The 22,905-nt window shown below is 44.0% G+C and overlaps 1 protein-coding gene across 4 annotated transcripts in view; it reads right to left on the bottom strand.

The window, feature by feature from the left end:
• Positions 1-22,905, bottom strand: part of LOC129838664 (ankyrin repeat and sterile alpha motif domain-containing protein 1B-like) — a 245,952-nt gene that overhangs the window by 5,771 nt on the left and 217,276 nt on the right. For 3 of the 4 annotated variants that reach the window (XM_055905781.1, XM_055905784.1, XM_055905785.1), the window contains 8 exons: positions 22,169-22,276; positions 21,105-21,305; positions 15,517-15,558; positions 14,757-14,882; positions 4,929-5,000; positions 2,865-2,951; positions 1,581-1,718; positions 990-1,157 (listed from right to left, as the gene is read on the bottom strand). In XM_055905781.1, the coding sequence (XP_055761756.1) occupies positions 990-1,157; positions 1,581-1,718; positions 2,865-2,951; positions 4,929-5,000; positions 14,757-14,882; positions 15,517-15,558; positions 21,105-21,305; positions 22,169-22,276 (942 nt within the window). The remainder of the gene's footprint in view (positions 1-989; positions 1,158-1,580; positions 1,719-2,864; positions 2,952-4,928; positions 5,001-14,756; positions 14,883-15,516; positions 15,559-21,104; positions 21,306-22,168; positions 22,277-22,905) is intronic. The other variant, XM_055905783.1, reaches the window with a different exon arrangement.

Here is a 22,905-nt window from a genome sequence, read left to right as displayed (position 1 = left end):
AGAGCCAACACTAATACACACATAGCTGAGAGACGCACGCACGCACGCACACACACACACACACACACACACACACACATTGTGAGCAGGGCTGTGCTCCACAGAGCTCTATGTAAACAGCCCTCATCAATCACCCAGGGCTGTAAGAGACTGCAGGGAGAGAAAGATAAAGTGGGTCTTTTACAGATCAGACATCCATCTACAACAGTGACGTAGTGGTCAGAAAATAGGTGGGTAAACTCTGATCGCAGTGAAAAAAGTAACGCTTCCTTTTCTTTCAATGCATTATTCCATAAAAGGTGGGTAAAATGTGTTAACTTTCATTTACCCTCTACTACAACTCCGACCCACACCTCCGACCCACACCTCCGACCCACACCTCTGACCTCCACTACAAGCTCAGTGTGGCCAAGACACACACACACACACACACACACACACACACACACACACACACACACACACACACACACACACACACACACACACACAGTGCAACCATCGATAACCACAACAGACCACTTTGAAAAAGGAGTGAGTTAACGCTATACACACCCACACACTCACAATAACATGCTAACACTGATAACAAAGCTAACAAAGGCATTGAAGGAGCTTAGAGATGTCCACTCTAATGTACCTGTACTGAAAACAGAGGACAGGTGAGAGGTCATGGACAGGGTGAAGAGTCACAGAGTAGGTCAGAGGTCATGGGAGACACTATAGGCTAGTGGATGTTGATGAGAGGTGAGAGGTCATAGGAAAGGGTACAGAGGAAAGGGAAGTAGTTGTGTGATGGGGAGGGTTGGCAGCAGTATTATGTGGGACTTATAAATGTTGTGGAACAGCGTGGTATAGGAGCTTACAGTTGGTCTAGACAGTACGGTATGGCTCGCACAGATGTGTTGACGAAAGGTGAGAGGTCGTGGTGGAGGTTGTAGTAGAGGGTAAAGGTTAAACGGAGGGTATAAACTAGTGTCATTACTCACAGACTTGCGGATGTTGACGCGGGGCTTGGGGACGGGCTTGTTGGGCTTGATGTCGAAGCTCTCTGGCAGCGTGGAGGAGCCATGGCCACTCTTCCTGGCCTGCAGGGCCAGCTGGTAGGCTACCTCAAAGGCCTGGCCCAGGGTCAGGATGATCTCATACGCCAGGTTCTGTTATAAACACACACACACAAACACATACAAACATGCATGCACACACACATACGAAATGTCATAAACACACACATACACATATACGCATGTAATGTTACGCATGTATGTGCACGCACTTACGCACACACACACACATATACGCATGTAATGTTACGCATGTATGTGCACGCACTTACGCACACACACACACATGCAAACACACACTATGTCAAATCTGCCATTTCATCATAACAGTAGTTCTCAAACTAGGAAGTAACTAATTAATAAAGCCACTTATCCCCCTCAGACAAAGGGTGCTGTGTGACTCACCACGTCGACCTCCTCACAGACAGTAGGTGTGACTCACCACGTCCACCTCCTCACAGACAGTGTGTGTGACTCACCACGTCGACCTCCTCACAGACAGTGTGTGTGACTCACCACATCGAAGGCAGTGAAGACATGGCAGTAGTGGTGGCTGGACTTGAGGTCTTTGGTGATGTAGGCAAACGTGGACAGATCCTCAGGATCCTGGGCCGCACATGAGATGTTACGGATCTCATGCTCAGCTATGATGTTCTAGAGAGAGAGACAGAGACAGAGAGACAGAGAAAGAGAAATGGAGAGAGAGAGAGAGGGAGGGAAGGAGAGTGAGAGAGAGACAGAGAGAGAGAGAGAGAGAGAGAGAGTGAGAGAAAGACAGAGAGGGAGAGAAAGACAGAGAGAGAGGGAGGGAGGGAAGGAGAGTGAGACAGAGAGAGAGAGAGACAGAGAAAGACAGAAAGACAGAGAGATCTTTAGAGAAAGTTTGTGATGGAAGTTCAGACTGTTGATCTTGTGAAACCGACAATGTTATTTTTTGCTTCCACCCAGTGCTGTTCAGTTCTTACTCTCAGTAATGGTGCTTCCACCCAGTCCTGTTCAGTTCTTACTCTCAGTAATGGTGCTTCCACCCAGTGCTGTTCAGTTCTTACTCTCAGTAATGGTGCTTCCACCCAGTCCTGTTCAGTTCTTACTCTCAGTAATGGTGCTTCCACCCAGTGCTGTTCAGTTCTTACTCTCAGTAATGGTGCTTCCACCCAGTGCTGTTCAGTTCTTACTCTCAGTAATGGTGCTTCCACCCAGTGCTGTTCAGTTCTTACTCTCAGTAATGGTGCTTCCACCCAGTGCTGTTCAGTTCTTACTCTCAGTAATGGTGCTTCCACCCAGTGCTGTTCAGTTCTTACTCTCAGTAATGGTGCTTCCACCCAGTCCTGTTCAGTTCTTACTCTCAGTAATGGTGCTTCCACCCAGTGCTGTTCAGTTCTTACTCTCAGTAATGGTGCTTCCACCCAGTGCTGTTCAGTTCTTACTCTCAGTAATGGTGCTTCCACCCAGTCCTGTTCAGTTCTTACTCTCAGTAATGGTGCTTCCACCCAGTGCTGTTCAGTTCTTACTCTCAGTAATGGTGCTTCCACCCAGTGCTGTTCAGTTCTTACTCTCAGTAATGGTGCTTCCACCCAGTGCTGTTCAGTTCTTACTCTCAGTAATGGTGCTTCCACCCAGTCCTGTTCAGTTCTTACTCTCAGTAATGGTGCTTCCACCCAGTGCTGTTCAGTTCTTACTCTCAGTAATGGTGCTTCCACCCAGTGCTGTTCAGTTCTTACTCTCAGTAATGGTGCTTCCACCCAGTGCTGTTCAGTTCTTACTCTCACTATTGGTGCAGGAGGAAAGAAAGCCTCTCACCTTGTTTGTAGCGTCGATGAACTTGACTCCCTTGTAGGAGACGGACAGAACGATGGTTGGGACTTTCTTCATCTGTTCTGTAGACTTCTGTAGAGTGGAGAGAGAGACGGAGAGAGAAAGAGAGGGAAAAGAGGAGTCTGAGTTAACATTTGATGTCAATTAGACTAATGATGGCCACCAACACAAGGCTAACAAGACGGTCTCACCGTCTCCCTCCACAGCAGAACAATAAAACCCTGCAATAAGAATCTCTTCACAATATAATGCCATTTTAGAGAGAGTGGGGACAATGGTTGCAAAACTTTCAATAAATTCCCCGTTTTTTCACCCAGAGATCCTGGATTGGAGGATTCTGGATTTACGACTTATTCCCTCCTGATTCCGTGAATCCTCAAACCGGGATTTCGGGAAAGGCAGGGAATTTATTGAAAGTTCTCAGAATTGTGCAACCCCAGTGGGGACAGATAGAGATGAGAGCTTATGGGATGAGAGCTCAACACAAGCTTATAACGAGATAGAATAAGAGGGAAGAGAGAGAGAGAAAGATGAAATCAACACAAGCTTATAACTAAGCAGAAAAAGTGGGAGATAGGGATGAGCTCACTGCACAGAGAGAGCCAGCCTATCAACACACTCTCCTCTTTACTAGCAGAATCAATTCCAATCTTCTCAAAGTTCAAAGGTTACCCCGTGACTTATGGATAACAATGGGTGCAAATGACATTTTCAAAACGTACAGATTTCTCCCTTGGAGGCCCAATATAACTATCAGCTTTCAACCCATAAATATTCCTCCTATATTCCTTTCTTCTTTCTATTCCCGCCCAGACTTACTATCACCCGCTCTCGTCTGACAGTGGAATGCTTCTTTTCCCCTTCTCCCATTGTTAAGCTCATTATGCGCTGCCGCAGTGGGGAATGATGTGACTTAAAATCACTATCACCCTAGTACCATTATTCCACCTGTCAGGGATTTAATATATTCAACAGATCTTGTATGAATTCCTCTCCTCTTCCTTCCTTCTCTCTCACCCCCCCCCCCCCCCCCCCCCCCCGCTCCTTCTCCTTCCTTCTCTCTCACCCCCCCCCCCCTGCTCTCACTCTCTGTGTTTCCTCAACATCAGCATATTTCTAATGCAGCGGTTCCCTGTCAAGATCACGGGCTTATGAGGGCCGACAAACGCAGCGCTGCGAGACACAAAGACAGAAGACGGGGGAGCAGAGGGAATTACATATGCATATGGACCATGTTGATACTGCGTCCACAAGCATGGACATATAGAGAGAAAAGTGAGATGGAGAAGGGGGGGGGGGGGGGGGGTATAACAGGACGCAGGTACAGTAGGTACATCGAGAGCGGAGTTCCAAATTTAATGACCCTTGAAGTCTGACAATAAAAACAACAACAGCATCAATCGTTTTGGCAGATCAAGATAAACCGAGAGAGAGAGGGAGGGAGAGAGAGAGAGGGGGAGAGGCTCTCTGAGGTGTCTGCTCTCCTCAGATGTGACCAAACAGATAAAGATGAGGAGGAGAAAGGACGGTGGAGGGGCAGGCAGAGTACACATATTAATAGTCTGCTTCCTCACTTCCACACTGCAGCAACTCAGTAGAGACAGAGAGAGAGAGAGACAGAGAGACAGAGACAGAGACAGAGACAGAGACAGAGACAGAGAGAGAGACAGAGAGAGAGAGAGAGAGAGACAGAGAGAGAGAGAGAGAGAGAGAGAGAGAGAGAGAGAGAGGGGGAAGAGAGAGAGAGGGGGAAGAGAGAGAGAGGGGGAAGAGAGAGAGAGGGGGAAGAGAGAGAGAATGGGGAAGAGAGAGAGAAGGGGGAAGAGAGAGAGAGGGGGAAGAGAGAGAGAGGGGGAAGAGAGAGAGAGGGGGAAGAGAGAGAGAGAGAAGGAAGAGAGAGAGAAAGGAAGAAGGTGAATGAAAGTGAAAGAAAATAAAAGAGAGCAAAAGAGAGGGAGGTGAATCCAGGTTAAAAATGACACTACAGTGGTGGTTTAAGTGGCCCTAGTTTCTCTCTCTGGGTGGTAGTGATGTGCCGGGCCCTCTTACCCTCATCTTGGAGCAGGCGTCTTGTGTTGACTCTGTTCCTCTCAGCTCCTTCACCAGCATGGAGCCCAGGTACTGTCAGAGACATAAAGGTAAACAACGTTAACATTCCCATTCCATGAAGGATCATTGAATCATTCAATGTAAGATGGAAACTTAAATGATCAAATAACTTAAACTACCAAAAGTCAAATACTTCAATCTGGGAAAAAACAACAATATTCTGCTGAGATGATGACATCACTGTGTGTGTGTTGCAGCTAGCCAGCCAGTCGCATAACAACACAGTGCTTTCTGAAGTGATTAAAACAACCTGGAATCCCCAGAGGAGTGTAAACAGGGCTGGGGCGGGCTGGAAATGTGCAAAGTGGGGAGGTCAATAAGTGAGGACCTGGTTCGTGAGGACACAGACCCAATTTAATAAGGAAGGTGGTTTATGGGGACAGTAGTTACGGGGACATTAGGGCTAAAGGGATGTAATGGGTGTACGATTAACTGCTCAGTGCGCCTACTGTTGATTTGAGAGCTAAAAGCCCCAAAGAGGATTTCTTATAGGATGTTCTGACACCCAAAGTGCAAACATTGATCGTTTTATACCTAGACCCCCTGACCCTAAATCGTTTACCCTTCAGGATATGCTTTTGAAAAATGTCCCGGAAAAACGATCCACATAATCTTACCCTTCGTGAAAAGATAACAAATACATTGCATTAGCTTAACGGTAACACAACCACACCCTGATTTCTCTCCTATTTTATGTGCAGTAGAATGAATGAGTCACTTCTTTATGGGAGGTAGTCTGGTGGTTGTAGTGGGGTTGTCTGGGCTGGTTACTGCTCTGTCTGGCTCTGTTGTTAACAATGCTATGTATCAAGGGAGCGTCGTCTGTTCTCGTATAGAGAACACTGTAATAACGTTACAAACCTCCAAGAAGCCCCTCTCTCTGGGGGGGGGTGTGTGTGTGTGTGTGTGTGTGTGTGTGTGTGTGTGTGTATCAATGTGCAAACATACAGTAGTGTCATCTGATGCTGAAAACGTTACAGAGAACATAGTAATAACATTACAGAGTGAAAGCGCTACAGGGCTTTGGGGAATCAGTATTGACCGATTCTACAGTTAAGATTATGTGTGTTATTCTAGCAATGTAAGGATGACGTAAGACCGCGGTCAAAATAACATCTTAAGAGGACACAATGTGATAACGTTGGAGCAACATCTTAGCAACGTTTCCCTATAAGAGTACAGCAGTGCATTCATTATAGGGAGTGCTTTTTCTTGTTTCTCATGTGTTAAAATGACATTCAACAACCATCACGCAGACAATGTAATCATGCTCGACATTAATCCCAAAAGCGTTGAAATAACGTTAGGACATTGTCTGGTGTAATAAAGAAGGTATGTCATATATGCAGTGATGACATTTGGCAGTCTAAGAATGTTAATAAAGAAAAGCATAATGACATTAGATCTGGTCTATAATAAAGAAAGCATAATGACATTAGAGCTGGTCTATAATAAAGAAAGGATAATGACATTAGAGCTGGTCTATAATAAAGAAAAGCATAATGACATTAGAGCTGGTCTATAATAAAGAAAGCATAATGACATTAGAGCTGGTCTATAATAAAGAAAGCATAATGACATTAGAGCTGGTCTATAATAAAGAAAGCATAATGACATTAGAGCTGGTCTATAATAAAGAAAGCATAATGACATTAGAGCTGGTCTATAATAAAGAAAGCATGATGACATTAGAGCTGGTCTATAATAAAGAAAGCATGATGACATTAGAGCTGGTCTATAATAAAGAAAGCATAATGACATTAGAGCTGGTCTATAATAAAGAAAGCATGATGACATTAGAGCTGGTCTATAATAAAGAAAGCATGATGACATTAGAGCTGGTCTATAATAAAGAAAGCATGATGACATTAGAGCTGGTCTATAATAAAGAAAGCATAATGACATTAGAGCTGGTCTATAATAAAGAAAGCATAATGACATTAGAGCTGGTCTATAATAAAGAAAGCATAATGACATTAGAGCTGGTCTATAATAAAGAAAGCATAATGACATTAGAGCTGGTCTATAATAAAGAAAGCATAAAGACATTAGAGCTGGTCTATAATAAAGAAAGCATAATGACATTAGAGCTGGTCTATAATAAAGAAAGCATAATGACATTAGAGCTGGTCTATAATAAAGAAAGCATAATGACATTAGAGCTGGTCTATAATAAAGAAAGCATAATGACATTAGAGCTGGTCTATAATAAAGAAAGCATAATGACATTAGAGCTGGTCTATAATAAAGAAAGCATAATGACATTAGAGCTGGTCTATAATAAAGAAAGCATAATGACATTAGAGCTGGTCTATAATAAAGAAAGCATAATGACATTAGAGCTGGTCTATAATAAAGAAAGCATAATGACATTAGAGCTGGTCTATAATAAAGAAAGCATAATGACATTAGAGCTGGTCTATAATAAAGAAAGCATAATGACATTAGAGCTGGTCTATAATAAAGAAAGCATAATGACATTAGAGCTGGTCTATAATAAAGAAAGCATAAAGACATTAGAGCTGGTCTATAATAAAGAAAGCATAATGACATTAGAGCTGGTCTATAATAAAGAAAGCATAATGACATTAGAGCTGGTCTATAATAAAGAAAGCATAATGACATTAGAGCTGGTCTATAATAAAGAAAGCATAATGACATTAGAGCTGGTCTATAATAAAGAAAGCATAATGACATTAGAGCTGGTCTATAATAAAGAAAGCATAATGACATTAGAGCTGGTCTATAATAAAGAAAGCATAATGACATTAGAGCTGGTCTATAATAAAGAAAGCATAATGACATTAGAGCTGGTCTATAATAAAGAAAGCATAATGACATTAGAGCTGGTCTATAATAAAGAAAGCATAAAGACATTAGAGCTGGTCTATAATAAAGAAAGCATATAATGACATTAGAGCTGGTCTATAATAAAGAAAGCATAATGACATTAGAGCTGGTCTATAATAAAGAAATCATAATGACATTAGAGCTGGTCTATAATAAAGAAAGCATAATGACATTAGAGCTGGTCTATAATAAAGAAAGCATAATGACATTAGAGCTGGTCTATAATAAAGAAAGCATAATGACATTAGAGCTGGTCTATAATAAAGAAATCATAATGACATTAGAGCTGGTCTATAATAAAGAAAGCATAATGACATTAGAGCTGGTCTATAATAAAGAAAGCATAATGACATTAGAGCTGGTCTATAATAAAGAAAGCATAATGACATTAGAGCTGGTCTATAATAAAGAAAGCATAATGACATTAGAGCTGGTCTATAATAAAGAAAGCATAATGACATTAGAGCTGGTCTATAATAAAGAAAGCATGATGACATTAGAGCTGGTCTATAATAAAGAAAGCATAATGACATTAGAGCTGGTCTATAATAAAGAAAGCATAATGACATTAGAGCTGGTCTATAATAAAGAAAGCATAATGACATTAGAGCTGGTCTATAATAAAGAAAGCATAATGACATTAGAGCTGGTCTATAATAAAGAAAGCATAATGACATTAGAGCTGGTCTATAATAAAGAAAGCATAATGACATTAGAGCTGGTCTATAATAAAGAAAGCATAATGACATTAGAGCTGGTCTATAATAAAGAAAGCATAATGACATTAGAGCTGGTCTATAATAAAGAAAGCATAATGACATTAGAGCTGGTCTATAATAAAGAAAGCATAATGACATTAGAGCTGGTCTATAATAAAGAAAGCATAATGACATTAGAGCTGGTCTATAATAAAGAAAGCATAAAGACATTAGAGCTGGTCTATAATAAAGAAAGCACAATGACATTAGAGCTGGTCTATAATAAAGAAATCATAATGACATTAGAGCTGGTCTATAATAAAGAAAGCATAATGACATTAGAGCTGGTCTATAATAAAGAAAGCATAATGACATTAGAGCTGGTCTATAATAAAGAAAGCATAATGACATTAGAGCTGGTCTATAATAAAGAAAGCATAATGACATTAGAGCTGGTCTATAATAAAGAAAGCATAATGACATTAGAGCTGGTCTATAATAAAGAAAGCATAAAGACATTAGAGCTGGTCTATAATAAAGAAAGCATAATGACATTAGAGCTGGTCTATAATAAAGAAAGCATAATGACATTAGAGCTGGTCTATAATAAAGAAAGCATAATGACATTAGAGCTGGTCTATAATAAAGAAAGCATAAAGACATTAGAGCTGGTCTATAATAAAGAAAGCATAATGACATTAGAGCTGGTCTATAATAAAGAAAGCATAATGACATTAGAGCTGGTCTATAATAAAGAAAGCATAAAGACATTAGAGCTGGTCTATAATAAAGAAAGCATAATGACATTAGAGCTGGTCTATAATAAAGAAAGCATAAAGACATTAGAGCTGGTCTATAATAAAGAAAGCATAATGACATTAGAGCTGGTCTATAATAAAGAATTGATTAAAACAAAGTTTGGTTTTATGAAGAGAACGTTGTAATGACGTTAGAGAATTGTCTCTGGTTGAATGAAGATCATTGTGTGTAATAGAATCAGTGTGATGTCAGCGTCAGGCCTTAGAGGACTCATCCCTCCTCTCACATCCTCAACTCTATCCTCTTCCTCTGTACAACTGCTTACATCCTCAACTCTATCCTCTTCCTCTGTACACTGCTTACATCCTCAACTCTATCCTCTTCCTCTGTACACTGCTTACATCCTCAACTCTATCCTCTTCCTCTGTACACTGCTTACATCCTCAACTCTATCCTCTTCCTCTGTACACTGCTTACATCCTCAACTCTATCCTCTTCCTCTGTACACTGCTTACATCCTCAACTCTATCCTCTTCCTCTGTACACTGCTTACATCCTCAACTCTATCCTCTTCCTCTGTACACTGCTTACATCCTCAACTCTATCCTCTTCCTCTGTACACTGCTTACATCCTCAACTCTATCCTCTTCCTCTGTACAACTGCTTACATCCTCAACTCTATCCTCTTCCTCTGTACACTGCTTACATCCTCAACTCTATCCTCTTCCTTTGTACACTGCTTACATCCTCAACTCTATCCTCTTCCTCTGTACACTGCTTACATCCTCAACTCTATCATCTTCCTCTGTACACTGCTTACATCCTCAACTCTATCCTCTTCCTCTGTACACTGCTTACATCCTCAACTCTATCCTCTTCCTCTGTACACTGCTTACATCCTCAACTCTATCCTCTTCCTCTGTACACTGCTTACATCCTCAACTCTATCCTCTCTATCTCAGTGCTTAACTCTCCATGCTTTTTAAATGTCTGTCTCTTCCTTTTAGTCACACTGTATCTCACCGTTTCTTTTTCCCTCCATCCCTGCATGCCTCCCTCCCTCCATCCCTCCCTCCTTCTCACTTTATATGCCTCCCTATACTCCTCACCTTTCCTCCCTCGCTTAATCTCTCCACCCTTCTCTCTCCCCCCCGTCTATTCTTTCTCTCTCAGATTCTCCTCTATCTCACTTCGTGGGGCCATGTGGAGCTTCAGTCCTGGGAGAGTGTTTGCTTGGCACTGATTATTTCATTTATTTACACTTTTTTCTCTCTGCCTTCCTTCCTCCCTCTCTCAACCATCACTACCTTTTCCCCTCCCTCTCTCAACCATCACTACCTTTTCCCCTCCCTCTCTCAACCATCACTACCTTTTCCCCTCACTCTCTCAACCATCACTACCTTTTCCCCTCACTCTCTCAACCATCACTACCTTTTCCCCTCACTCTCTCAACCATCACTACCTTATCTCTCCCTCTCTCAACCATCACTACCTTATCTCTCCCTTTCTCAACCCACACTACCTTTTCCCCTCACTCTCTCAACCCACACTACCTTATCTCTCCCTCTCTCAACCCACACTACCTTTTCCCCTCACTCTCTCAACCCACACTACCTTATCTCTCACTCTCTCAACCATCACTACCTTATCTCTCCCTCTCTCAACCCACACTACCTTTTCCCCTCACTCTCTCAACCCACACTACCTTATCTCTCCCTCTCTCAACCCACACTACCTTTTCCCCTCACTCTCTCAACCCACACTACCTTATCTCTCACTCTCTCAACCATCACTACCTTATCTCTCCCTCTCTCAACCCACACTACCTTATCTCTCACTCTCTCAACCCACACTACCTTTTCCCCTCACTCTCTCAACCATCACTACCTTATCTCTCCCTTTCTCAACCCACACTACCTTTTCCCCTCACTCTCTCAACCATCACTACCTTATCTCTCCCTTTCTCAACCCACACTACCTTTTCCCCTCACTCTCTCAACCATCACTACCTTATCTCTCCCTTTCTCAACCCACACTAGCTTTCCCTCTCACTCACACTACCTTATCTCTCACTCTCTCAACCATCACTACCTTATCTCTCCCTTTCTCAACCCACACTAGCTTTCCCTCTCACTCACACTACCTTATCTCTCACTCTCTCAACCATCACTACCTTATCTCTCCCTCTCTCAACCCACACTACCTTATCTCTCCCTTTCTCAACCATCACTACCTTTTCCCCTCACTCTCTCAACCATCACTACCTTATCTCTCCCTTTCTCAACCCACACTACCTTTTCCCCTCACTCTCTCAACCATCACTACCTTATCTCTCCCTTTCTCAACCCACACTACCTTTTCCCCTCACTCTCTCAACCATCACTACCTTATCTCTCCCTCTCTCAACCCACACTACCTTATCTCTCACTCTCTCAACCATCACTACCTTATCTCTCCCTTTCTCAACCCACACTACCTTTTCCCCTCACTCTCTCAACCATCACTACCTTATCTCTCCCTTTCTCAACCCACACTACCTTTTCCCCTCACTCTCTCAACCATCACTACCTTATCTCTCCCTTTCTCAACCCACACTACCTTTTCCCCTCACTCTCTCAACCATCACTACCTTATCTCTCCCTTTCTCAACCCACACTACCTTTTCCCCTCACTCTCTCAACCATCACTACCTTATCTCTCCCTCTCTCAACCCACACTACCTTATCTCTCACTCTCTCAACCATCACTACCTTATCTCTCCCTTTCTCAACCCACACTACCTTTTCCCCTCACTCTCTCAACCATCACTACCTTATCTCTCCCTTTCTCAACCCACACTACCTTTTCCCCTCACTCTCTCAACCATCACTACCTTATCTCTCCCTTTCTCAACCCACACTACCTTTTCCCCTCACTCTCTCAACCATCACTACCTTATCTCTCCCTTTCTCAACCCACACTACCTTTTCCCCTCACTCTCTCAACCATCACTACCTTATCTCTCCCTTTCTCAACCCACACTACCTTTTCCCCTCACTCTCTCAACCATCACTACCTTATCTCTCCCTTTCTCAACCCACACTAGCTTTCCCTCTCACTCACACTACCTTATCTCTCACTCTCTCAACCATCACTACCTTATCTCTCCCTCTCTCAACCCACACTACCTTTTCCCCTCACTCTCTCAACCATCACTACCTTATCTCTCCCTTTCTCAACCCACACTACCTTTTCCCCTCACTCTCTCAACCATCACTACCTTATCTCTCACTCTCTCAACCCACACTACCCTATCTCTCACTCTCTCAACCCACACTACCTTTTCCCCTCACTCTCTCAACCATCACTACCTTATCTCTCCCTTTCTCAACCCACACTAGCTTTCCCTCTCACTCACACTACCTTATCTCTCACTCTCTCACTCACACTACCTTATCTCTCACTCTCTCAACCCACACTACCTTTTCCCCTCACTCTCTCAACCATCACTACCTTATCTCTCACTCTCTCAACCCACACTACCCTATCTCTCACTCTCTCAACCCACACTACCTTTTCCCCTCACTCTCTCAACCATCACTACCTTATCTCTCCCTTTCTCAACCCACACTAGCTTTTCCTCTCACTCACACTACCTTATCTCTCACTCTCTCAACCCACACTACCTTTTCCCCTCACTCTCTCAACCATCACTACCTTATCTCTCACTCTCTCAACCCACACTACCCTATCTCTCACTCTCTCAACCCACACTACCTTTTCCCCTCACTCTCTCAACCATCACTACCTTATCTCTCAATCTCTCAACCCACACTACCTTATCTCTCACTCTCTCAACCCACACTACCTTATCTCTCACTCTCTCAACCCACACTACCTTTTCCCCTCACTCTCTCAACCATCACTTCCTTATCCTCCCTCTCTCAACCCACACTACCTTTTCCCCTCACTCTCTCAACCATCACTTCCTTATCCCTCCCTCTCTCAACCCACACTACCCTTTCCCCTCATTCTCTCAACCATCACTTCCTTATCCCTCCCTCTCTCAACCCACACTACCTTATCCCTCCCTCTCTCAACCCACAATACCTTACCTCTCACTCTCTCAACCCACACTACCTTTTCCCCTCACTCTCTCAACCATCACTTAATTATCCCTCCCTCTCTCAACCCACACTACCTTATCCCTCACTCTCTCAACCCATACTACCTTATCCCTCATTCTCTCAACCCACACTTCCTTATCCCTCCATCTCTCAACCCACATTATCTTTTCCCTCACTCTATCACAAACTCTCTCTCTTACTCACACTAACTGTTTCTCTCTCTCTTTCTCTCTAATCCTCTAGCCCCCTCTGCCTACACATCTCCACAACAGCACCTCTGAGCCAATCGCTATGCACAACTGTGCAAGAGTCAATCACAATTCAACACGGCTGGCCCCGAGAGCCAATGGGAGCCTCCAGACTCCAAATGGGAGCCAATCATCTTCCCGGTGATTCATCAGCTGAAAGTGGGTAGTAATCAGTGTTACATGGTTGCTGGGGCTAAGCCAATCAAATGTACATGTGCAGTATCCGGATAACATGGTTGGTTTTATGTAACACGAGGCTAAAATTACTGCAGCAGCGTGAATAGCTTGGTGCAGTATTGATCGAAGGGTGAAACATGGTTTTACTCCTGAATACCTCCAGTGTGTCGGTTAGGTAACACAAGTGCAGGTACTTTAAGTCAGAGGGCATAACATATGTCAGAGTAGATAGTGGGAGTGTGGAGAGCTGTCAAAGAGTATTATGGAGTGTCAGTGTGTGTGTGTGTGTGTGTGTGTGTGTGTGTGTGTGTGTGTGTGTGTGTGTGTGTGTGTGTGTGTGTGTGTGGGGCTGGGGGGTCCCTGAAAGTGTGTGTCTTGGACCCCTTGGCAGACAGGGCATCTCTCCCACATTACTGTAGAACAGTAGTATTCAAACCCTTTCAGCGGAGACCTCATTCTTTCCACCAGAATTTCTGGTGGATTTTCTTCCCAATAATTTCTCGAAACCCCACCCTAACCCAAATACGACACAAATGACCTTTATTACAGTTTCTTCTCTTATCAAAATACATTTACTCAATACAATTGTATTTGTTTGTATTATCCTTCTGAAAAACGTATATTGTCCCATACAATAATCTGTACTCTAAATGTTTTGTCTTTATTGTCCCCACTGATGTTCCCATAGCGGGGTCGCGACCCCGACACAGCACACTGCTGTAGAATATGATACGATGCTAATGTAGCGTTTTGCATGCATACACATTCACAAGCATATTATACTTGCATGAAAAGCATACTAACACACACACACACACACACACACACACACACACACACACACACACACACACACACACACACACACACGCACACACACACGCACACACACACACACACACAGTATAACGTAGGGACGGGAATACTCACGTAAGCTTCATAGTCACACGACTGAAAGATGAGTTTCTCAGGGTGGTGTTGCCAGTACTGCACTGGAGTGGACGAGGTGGCCTCGTTGGGAGGACGCAACGTGATTGGCTCGCACCATTCGCCTTGCTGTAACGACAGCCAATGGCAAGATCAGACACAGGCCACGGATGAGGAATCACAGCCGATTACAAGGAAAAGGATTGGGCACAAACTTAAGTCAAGCATATTCTGAGCTGACATATCTAGTCTGTCAGATATGTGCTGCTGTTTGCTCCTAACCACAATGCACTTCTATGATGTAACAAGATTGACTGAACATGAAAAGCTTAACAACAACGCTTCAGCAACATTTCAAGAACATTTTGAGTCCCTCACTGTGTTTCTATGGACCCTCCTCTCCTAATGCTAAGTGGGTTTTAACAGTCGTAGAGGGGTCATATTCAAATGGCTTTTCATACTGTTTAATTCCCCTAGCTAGTGCTATAATGCTCACACCTCCCCTAGCACTGTGTGGAAAATCCCCTGTCCTTCTTTCTTTCATCCTTTTCAACAGAAACAGGAAATGGATATATATTTAGCTACAGTACTTTTCCCTTAGCCAATATGTTCGAAATAAAATGTAAATGATCATGAGTAAATGGACTTGTAATATCAACAAATATAATGTACATTTATATCACGTACATTGACTGTTTGACTGTTCGTCACGTACATTGACAATAACAGTATTTGATGCACACTAGCATCACAGACAACTTACAGTATCATTTCTTGCAGAAGGTCTTTCTCCAACATCATGAGACTGATAAATAAATAGAAATAAGATCCAGGATCAGGAAACAAGAAGTTGGTTGATAACATAGAGTTGGGTAGGGGGTGCACTTGCCACAAAGCCTTTTTTACTATGGTCAGCGCCATTGAGGACTTTCATCAATGGAGATAGCCCTCAATGGCACTGCCCATGCTGTCATAGAAACCATTATGGCAAATATGCAAAGATGTGACCTCTATCCAACTCTACGGTTTATAATAATCAAGCAGACGATAATCACACAGGCAATGTTTACAACAAGGCTGGAGTGTGAGGAAATCCTCCCGTCACAGTTTCATAATCAAAGTCCCATGACAGGTGCTGATACACTACTATACGGAAGTGCTTGTTTGTTTGTGTGTCACATCCAGCAGCATACCACCCTGCATACCACTGCTGGCTTGCTTCTGAAGCTAAGCAGGGTTGGTCCTGGTCAGTCCCTGGATGGGAGACCAGATGCTGCTGGAAGTGGTGTTGGAGGGCCAGTAGGAGGCACTCTTTCCTCTGGTCTAAAAAATATCCCAATGCCCCAGGGCAGTGATTGGGGACACTGCCCTGTGTAGGGTTCCGTCTTTCGGATGGGACGTTAAGCGGGTGTCCTGACTCTCTGAGGTCATTAAAGATCCCATGGCACTTATCGTAAGAGTAGGGGTGTTAACCCCGGTGTCCTGGCTAAATTCCCAATCTGGCCCTCAAACCATCATGGTCACCTAATAATCCCCAGTTTACAATTGGCTCATTCATCCCCCTCCTCTCCCCTGTAACTATTCCCCAGGTCGTTGCTGCAAATGAGAACGTGTTCTCAGTCAACTTACCTGGTAAAATAACGGTAAAATAAATAAAAATCCATCTGCGTCTTAATGAGATACTCTGGAGGTGAGGTAATCAGGGATAATGACACCGGGGTAAATAGCTGCAGGGTGAGCCCTAGAGGATCAGAACAGGTAATCTACTCCAAGACACTGGGCTAATCTAACTGATCTAAATGACAGAGGTAGATAGAGAGGGGGGGGGGGGGGACAAAGATAGACAATTGGCAAAACACAATTCTATAAAGATCAGAAAGAGCACAGAGAAAGAGAGAGAGCCTCATTATCCCTGTAATGGGGCCCAGGGCATGATCTCTGACTGCCGTAGTAGCAATGGGGGGAGTAGGGCATGATCTCTGACTGCCTCATTATCCCTGTAATGGGGCCCAGGGCATGATCTCTGACTGCCTCAGTAGCAATGGGGGGAGTAGGGCATGATCTCTGACTGCCTCAGTAGCAATGGGGGGAGTAGGGCATGATCTCTGACTGCCTCAGTAGCAATGGGGGGAGTAGGGCATGATCTCTGACTGCCTCAGTAGCAATGGGGAGGGAGCAGAGCATGATCTCTGACTGCCTCAGTAGCAATGGGGGGAGTAGAGCATGATCTCTGACTGCCTCAGTAGCAATGGGGGGAGAGGCAATGTGGAGGGAAAAGGGGGAGAAAGGGAGAGATGAGGAAGGAAAGAGTGGAAAGTAAAACAGAGAGAGAGAGTATGTGAGAGTGAGAGGATTAGCGAAGTCTCCATAATGATTCCCTCTACACGACCTTGCTGACTCACTGCACTCACCTGAGTGCTGCTCTAAAGAGGCAAATGTTGTGAGTCGTGACACAAACGCACTTCAAAGAGTCAGTCGTGTAGAAACATAAGTGTGTGTCTGGTGCGACAAGCTCTGTGAATCACACACACTCTCACACACACTCCGGATGGACCCTAATCGGGGTAGATCAAAGGAACGCTTCAGAGAAGCTGCTCTCCCAGATGCCTCTGACTCGCCGACCGTGCTTTCATAGGTTGGTGGAGAGGTTCAATAGGAGGATCATGGACTTTGGTAGAGAGGTTACCATACTGTACCATGCATGCTAATATTCAGTACATTCGGAAAGTATTCAGACCCCTTGACTTTCCACATTTTATTAAGTTACAGCCTTATTCAAAAAGTATTATTATATGTTTTTTAATCAATCTACACACAATACCCCATAATGACAAAGCAAAAACAGGTTTTTAGAAATGTTTGCACATGTATTAAAAACAAAAACTGAAATATCACATTTACATAAGTATTCAGACCCCTTACTCAGTACTTTGTTGAAGCAACTTTGGCAGTGATTACAGCCTTGAGTCTTCTTGGGTATGACACTACAAGCTTGGCACACCTGTATTTGGGGAGTTTCTCTCATTCTTCTCTGCAGATCCTCTCAAGCTCTGTCAGGTTGGATGGGGAGCGACGCTACACAGCTATTTTCAGGTCTCTCTAGAGATGTTCGATCGGGTTCAAGTCCGGGCTCTGGCTGGGCCACTCAAAGACATTCAGAGACTTGTCCCGAAGCCACTCCTGTGTTGTCTTGGCTGTGTGCTTAGGGTTGTTTCCTGTCAGAAGGTGAACCTTCACCCCAGTCTGAGGACCTGAGCGCTCTAGTGCAGGTTTTCATCAAGGATCTCTCTGTACTTTGCTCCGTTCATCTTTGGCTCGATCCTGACTAGCCTCCCAGTCCCTGCCGCTGAAAAACATCCACACAGCATGATGCTGCCATCACCATGCTCCACCGTAGGGATGGTGCCAGGTTTCCTCCAGACGTGACACTTGGCATTCAGGCCAAAGAGTTCAATCTTGGTTTCAGACCAGAGAAGCTTGTTTCTATTAGTCTGAGAGTCTTTAAGTGCCTTTTGGCAAACTCCAAGTGGGCTGTCATGTGCCTTTTACTGAGGAGTGGCTTCCATCTGGCCACTTTATCATAAAGACCTGATTGGTGGAGTGCTACAGAGATGGTTGTCCTTCTGGAAGGTTCTCCCATCTTCACAGAGGAACTCTGGAGCTCAGTCAGAGTGACCATCGTGTTCTTGGTCACCTCCCTGACTAAGGCCCTTCTCTCCTGATTGCTCAGTTTGGCCGGGCAGCCAGCTCTAGGAAGAGTCTTGGTGGTTCCAAACTTTTTTCCATTTAAGAATGATGGAGGCCACTGTGTTGTTGTGGATCTTCAATGCTTCAGAATTTTTTTGCTACCCTTCCCCAGATCTGTGCCTCAACACAATCCTGTCTCGGAGCTCTACGGACCATTCCTTCAACCTCATGGCTTGGTCTTAGCTCTGACATGCACTGTGGGACCTTATATAGACAGGTGTGTGCCTTTCCAAATCATGTCCAATCAACTTAATTTACCACAGGTGGACTCCAATCAAGAAACATTGTAGAAACATTTCAAGGATGATCAATGGAAACAGGATGCACCGGAGCTCAACTTCGAGTCTCATAGCAAAGGGTTTGAATACTTATGTAAATAAGGTATTTCTGTTTTTTTATTTTTATAAATGATCAAACATTTCTAAAAACCTGTTTTCGCTTTGTCATTATGGGGTATTGTGTGTAAAGTGTTGAGGAAAATGTGTTATTTAATACATTTTAGAATGAGGCTGTAACATAACAAAATGTGGAAAAAGCGAAGGGGTCTGAATACTTTCAGAATGCACTGTATATAAGTTAAATAGCATGCTAATACAGGTTGATAGAGCAGTTATGGTACCGTGTAGGGCAGGATTCCCCAAAAGGCAGTCCGAGGGCCAAATATACAGTCGTGGGCAAAAGTTTTGAGAATGACAAATATTAATTTTCACAAAGTCTGGTGCCTCAGTTTGTATGATGGCAATTTGCATATACTCCAGAATGTTATGAAGAGTGATCAGATGAATTGCAATTAATTGCAAAGTTCCTCTTTGCCATGCAAATTAACTGAATCCCCAAAAAACATTTCCACTGCATTTCAGCCCTGCCACAAAAGGACCAGCTGACGACATGTCAGTGATTCTCCCGTTAACACAGGTGTGAGTGTTGACGAGGACAAGGCTGGAGATACTTTGTCATGCTGATTGATTTCAAATAACAGACTGGAAGCTTCAAAAGGAGGGTGGTGCTTGGAATCATTGTTCTTCCTCTGTCAACCATGGTTACCTGCAAGGAAACGGGTGCCGTCATCATTGCTTTTCACAAAAAGGGCTTCACAGGCAAGGATATTGCTGCCAATAAGACTGCACCTAAATCAACCATTTATCAGATCATTAAGAACTTCAAGGAGAGCAGTTCAATTGTTTGAAGAAGACTTCAGGGCGCCCAAGAACGTCCAGCAAGCGCCAGGACCGTCTCCGGAAGTTGATTCAGCTGTGGGATCGGGGCACCATCAGTACAGAGCTTGCTCAGGAATGGCAGCAGGCAGGTGTGAGTGCATCTGCACACACAGTGAGGCGAATACTTTTGGAGGATGGCCTGGTGTCAAGAAGGGCAGCAAAGAAGCCACTTCTCTCCAGGAAAAACATCAGTGACAGACTGATATTCTGCAAAAGGTACAGGGATTGGACTGCTGAGGACTGGGTCATTTTCTATGATGAATCCCCTTTCCGATTCTTTGGGGCATCCGGAAAAAAAAAGTGTCCGGAGAAGACAAGGTGAGCGCTACCATCAGTCCTGTGTCATGCCAACAGTAAAGCATCCTGAGACCATTCATGTGTGGGGTTGCTTCTCAGCCAAGGGAGTGGGCTCACTCACAATTTTGCCTAAGAACACAGCCATGAATATAGAATGGTACCAACACATCCGAGAGCAACATCTCCCAACCATCCAGGAACAGTTTGGTGACGAACAATGCCTTTTCCAGCATGATGGAGCACCTTGCCATGAGGCAACTAAGTGGCTCGGGGAATAAAACATTGATACTTTGGGTCCATGGCTAGGAAACTCCCCAGACCTTAATCCCATTGAGAACTTGTGGTCAATCCTCAAGAGGCAGGAGGACAAACAAAACCCCACAAATTCTGACACACTCCAAGCATTGATTATACAAGAATGGGCTGCCATCAGCCAGGATGTGGCCCAGAAGTTAATTGGCAGCATGCCAGGGCGGATTGCAGAGGTCTTGAAAAAGAAGGGTCAACACTGCAAATATTGACTCTTTGCATCAACTTCATGTAATTGTCAATAAAAGCCTTTGACACTTATGAAATGCTTGTAATTATACTTCAGTATTCCATAGTAACATCTAACAAAAATATCTAAAGACACTGAGGCAGCAGACTTTGTGAAAATGTATATTTGTGTCATTCTCAAACCTTTTGGCCACAACTGTATATATATGTATTTTTTTAAATAATTGTTGTTGGACATAGCTCAAAGTGATTTTCATTTGTTACCAAGTACAGTAGTTTCCACGTATAAATACATTCATATGTGATCTTATCCCAAAGTAATCAAGGTTTGAAATGATTCTATCTTTATCTAATACATGATATGTTTGGGATTCTTGCGGTCAATTTGCAGTGTACAAATGATTTCTAACAGCGTTCTGCCCCCCGCCCATCCGAGAGGATGAATGATATGTCATATTATATTAATCATCACGCTTTCATAGTGTGGTAGAGAGGTCAAATAAGGACGCACAGGAAAATAATTGTGAGAGGCTGCTGTCTATTCCTCTCTCTTTCTTCTCTTCCTTCCTTCCCTCCCTCCTCCCCCTCTCACCATGCTGACTTGGGCCATCTGCCGCTCCAGTTTGGAGCGAGGCATCTCCTCTAAGTAGTTGTCGTTGGAGCGCTGGCGGCGCCGTGCGTCCGCCTGCATGATGAGGTGCTGCACGTCCAACGAGCCCCCCGGGACGCCCGCCGTGGTGTACGCAGCCTGGCCCGGAAGGATCTGGGGAGGGGTGTTGCAGCCACCGGGCTCCTGGGAGGATGGATGGACAGAGGGGAGGGGTTATTAAATGGTGGTGAAGTGTGCCATGTGATGCTTTTGAGGCTCCATGATAGGCTGTATCTAGAAAAGGAGAGGTCAAATGTCAAGACTGCCACTACTGGCTATTCCCAATGTGGACATGCCTCAAGGGGGGGGCGCAAATTAGGGCAAGACAATAATGGTATAATGATTCCACTACATAGTGACTGCCTTGCTTACCTCTTATCTCATTATTTTCACTAGCGTACCTCTTAAAATGAAGCTGCTGCGTGTTGAGCATGCGTTCTAAATAGTTTCTAGTGGTATGCTTTTGGAACGTGGCAATATGCTATGCTGAATAAACCTTCAGCCTCCTCTCTGTAGCCTGGCTCTGGACATGGACATCAGACTAGATTTGCAGTAGAGACACAGCCCAGCCCCTCTGTCTGGACCGATTTGTTAAATGGAATGAAAGCAGGCGTCTGGGCCTTGAGAGGCTGCAGAGGAGCAGCCACATCCTGGCTGCCGGATCAAATTGAGTCCCAGGAGGTGAAGCATTTCCCGGGCCTTTGTAAGTTGACCATTAGACCCATACGCACTGGGGAATGGAATCCAGCATCTTGTAATTAGTATCCAGGACCGGCAGGGAGAGGGGAAACTGCGGTGCTATTGTGGTCCTGGCGGCATCCATTTTGTGTCTGCCGGGAGACTTGTGAATTCTAACAACAGCAGTGGGGATATTTCCCCTAAGCTCACTGAATCTCTGTCTGCAGTCTCTAGGACTACTACCATCTGGGAGGGAAGAGAGAGAAGAGACACACACACACACATGCACGTACGTACACATGCACTGCACACACACTGCACACACTGACCCGTAGGGAGATGGCCCGTGGGGGTTTCTGTGGAGGGTCTTGGTGAAGCCTGTCTCCCAGCGAGGCCAGAATTCTCTTCCTGTGTCCTATCAGACTGACCTTCAACACCTGGGGAGGAAGAGAGACACAGGTCAACAACCTATCAACACAACTGTTAGAACACAATTATCAACATGTATTTAACATGGAATCAACGTGAACTAAGCATGTAATAAGCCCCCACTGAAGTAAAACCCAGTTATGAGAGTGTTGGATTCAAATCCTACCTCTACTGGTAGTGAGGCACTCTGGAATAATACAAAGACCACGGTAATAAACTGACAACATCACATTTATAACAATGGTGATGGTGCCATCAGATGTGACTGCCTGAGGTAAAAACAGATGTTGTAATCAGAGGAGGCTGGTGGGAGGAGCTATAGGAGGACAGGCTCATCATAATGGCTGGAATGGAATAGATGGAATGGGGTCAAACATGTGGTTTCTATACATTTGATGCGTTTGATACTGTTCCATTGATTCCATTCCAGCCATTACAATGAGCCCGTCCTCCTATAGCTCCTCCCACCAGCCTCCTCTGGTTGTAATAAGCAAAAAACTTATGAGTGTTTCTATTAAACAATAATATATTAAAATAACCGGTCTTTCAAAGAAGGCACAATGAGTCATAATGGTAAAAACACAGAGCAGACCATATGTAACATCATTACTAGAATTATTATCACATAAATGCACCA

Source organism: Salvelinus fontinalis, chromosome 39 (genome assembly GCF_029448725.1).
Source record: "Salvelinus fontinalis isolate EN_2023a chromosome 39, ASM2944872v1, whole genome shotgun sequence".
Taxonomy (NCBI): Eukaryota; Metazoa; Chordata; class Actinopteri; order Salmoniformes; family Salmonidae; genus Salvelinus; species Salvelinus fontinalis.
This window is presented reverse-complemented; position numbering and strand designations above follow the sequence as displayed.